The sequence below is a fragment of the Nanorana parkeri genome, unplaced genomic scaffold (genome assembly GCF_000935625.1).
Source record: "Nanorana parkeri isolate BGI_ZX_2015 unplaced genomic scaffold, ASM93562v1 scaffold751, whole genome shotgun sequence".
In the NCBI taxonomy this organism is placed as follows: Eukaryota; Metazoa; Chordata; class Amphibia; order Anura; family Dicroglossidae; genus Nanorana; species Nanorana parkeri.
This window is the reverse complement of record NW_017307019.1, coordinates 430947-432986: the sequence shown is the minus strand read 5'-3', so window position 1 is coordinate 432986 and position 2040 is coordinate 430947. Positions and strand designations below refer to the sequence as shown.

The following is a 2040-nucleotide window of genomic DNA, read 5'->3' as shown; positions in this document are numbered from 1 at the left end:
CAGCTATGCGATCCGGGCTTGCTGGCTGGATCAGGCAGACGCGGCTCCCAATCAGGCACTGTAGAGGGCCGCTCGCAGTGGCCTCGGAAGAGCGAGCGGCCGCCCGATGACAGCTGGGTGATCGTGTCAGAGAGAGGGAGCCATGGCTTCGTTTAGCGGGGGTCGTGACGGCACCCCCCCTCAGTCCTGCGCCCGGGGGAAGTGCCCCCCCTGCCCCCCGGTTGTTACGCCACTGGCGGGAGGGGGGGTGCTTGCTTGAGAGTTACTAATAACACTCTAGTAACCAGAAACTAGTTATCCAGCACCTACTGATCCCCGTGGGTGCTGGATAACTGGGAGTTTAATGTAAAATACATTTAAAAATGCCCCCTAAAAATATTTTAAGTCTCCAGGATTAGCACGTATGCTAAAGTTAACAATATTCATGGTTAACTCTAAAGTGATGACTTGTACAAGCTTTTAAAGCATCTCCTATGGACAATTTGAGATACCATATTTTTTGCCATTTCACGAGCACACACAATTTTTTAGCTTGGCATGTTGGGTATCTATTTATTTGGCACAACCTCATCTCAAAACCTTTATATTTTACAAAAAAATGGGTATTATATTTTGTTTAAGTAACTTAAGTCAATTTTTTTCTGAAATTTTCGGTTAATAAGGAGTTGGACTGATATCACGCAACATAAACATTTGCAACTGCCACCATTTTATTCTACAGGGTCTCTGCTTTCAGGAAATATATAACGGTGGGGGGTTTAAGTAGTTTAGAGGCCTGAAATGTGGATTATAACATGTGTGCAAAATATGAAAAAATGGCTCTGACAGTAAAGGGGTTAATAGCAAGATGTTGCTACCTTAGTTATTTTTGGCCCCCCTCAAATGTTGACCACAAACTAATAAAGGGGGAAGAGCCATCAACAGCATAGATGGTCATATCAACATTATGAGAATAGCTTGGAAAAGCTCAGAATAGCAAAAAGCCAAACATGCTTTAGTAACATCTGTAACCTCTCCATGCATGAAGGTATGCCTATGCACTTACAGTATTTCTGGTCTTGAATTCTGATTTTCCGTAGAATTTATTGATTAAATAATTTACTTGTCTCTTTATTTGGGCAGAACTGGTTGTACGGCACAAATATACATTGTACAAAGCAATACAACAGTATTATGTTGATATATATATATATATAAAAAATCTTACTTACAATGTTAGGGTGTGAAAGACGCAGCAGCACTCCAATTTCAGTTCTTACAATTTTTTTGTCAATCTACAAATGAAAAAAAGTTTAATGTTTACAGAAATATCTCATAAACTCTGTAATACTCCTGGGCTAGGAACTGTACAGAGTGCACCAAGGAGAACATGCCTCAAGGGTCTGTCCTTTGGGTCTGACTGCATAATTACTTATCCAGACAGTATCAGTTTTGGGCAATATATTGTATAAAATTAACATACACTACCTGTCCACCACCTGGATTTAGCTAAGCAAGTAGGTCAGAGCCTTCCACTAGATAATAGGTCTAGGTTTAAGAATGTTATGCCCCCAAAAAATGAGGTCAGCTGCCTACCTGAATGTGCTGAATGACCAGATTTTTCCATCAATTGACTTTTTTAGACATATGCGATTCGTTTCGTTCCGAATCAAAATTCAGACGAATTTTCGGAGATTCGGATGCATCCGTAATTCCGAATTACAGAAATGGCGAATGCAAACGAATCCAAATTTCCAATTCCGAAATTCGTTAGCGGTAGTCCAGTTTGTGCACGAAATTTTGTTGCAGCAAAGTGACATTAGAGGGATTTTTTTTTTTTTTACAGTCTGCAGAAGAGGAAAAAAAAAGCGTGAGGTCCCCCTCCCCCCGCCCCACTATATTCCAGACCCTTTAGGCCTAGTAGGAATGTTAGGAAGTTAAAACAAAAAAAAGTGTGTGGGGTTCCCCCCAAAATCCATAACAGGCCCTTTAGGTCTGGTAGGAATTTTAAGGGAGAACTCCAGCCCCAGAAAATGGGGGGGGGGGGAACGGGGGGCCCAC

The 2040-nt window shown here is 41.7% G+C and overlaps 1 protein-coding gene across 1 annotated transcript in view; it reads right to left on the bottom strand.

Annotated features, from left to right (window-relative positions):
• LOC108793483 (calcium/calmodulin-dependent protein kinase type IV-like) overlaps positions 1-2040 on the bottom strand; it is a 77096-nt gene that overhangs the window by 52182 nt on the left and 22874 nt on the right. Inside the window, exon 4 of the mRNA XM_018564441.1 lies at positions 1212-1274. Within this exon, the coding sequence (XP_018419943.1) occupies positions 1212-1274 (63 nt within the window). The remainder of the gene's footprint in view (positions 1-1211; positions 1275-2040) is intronic.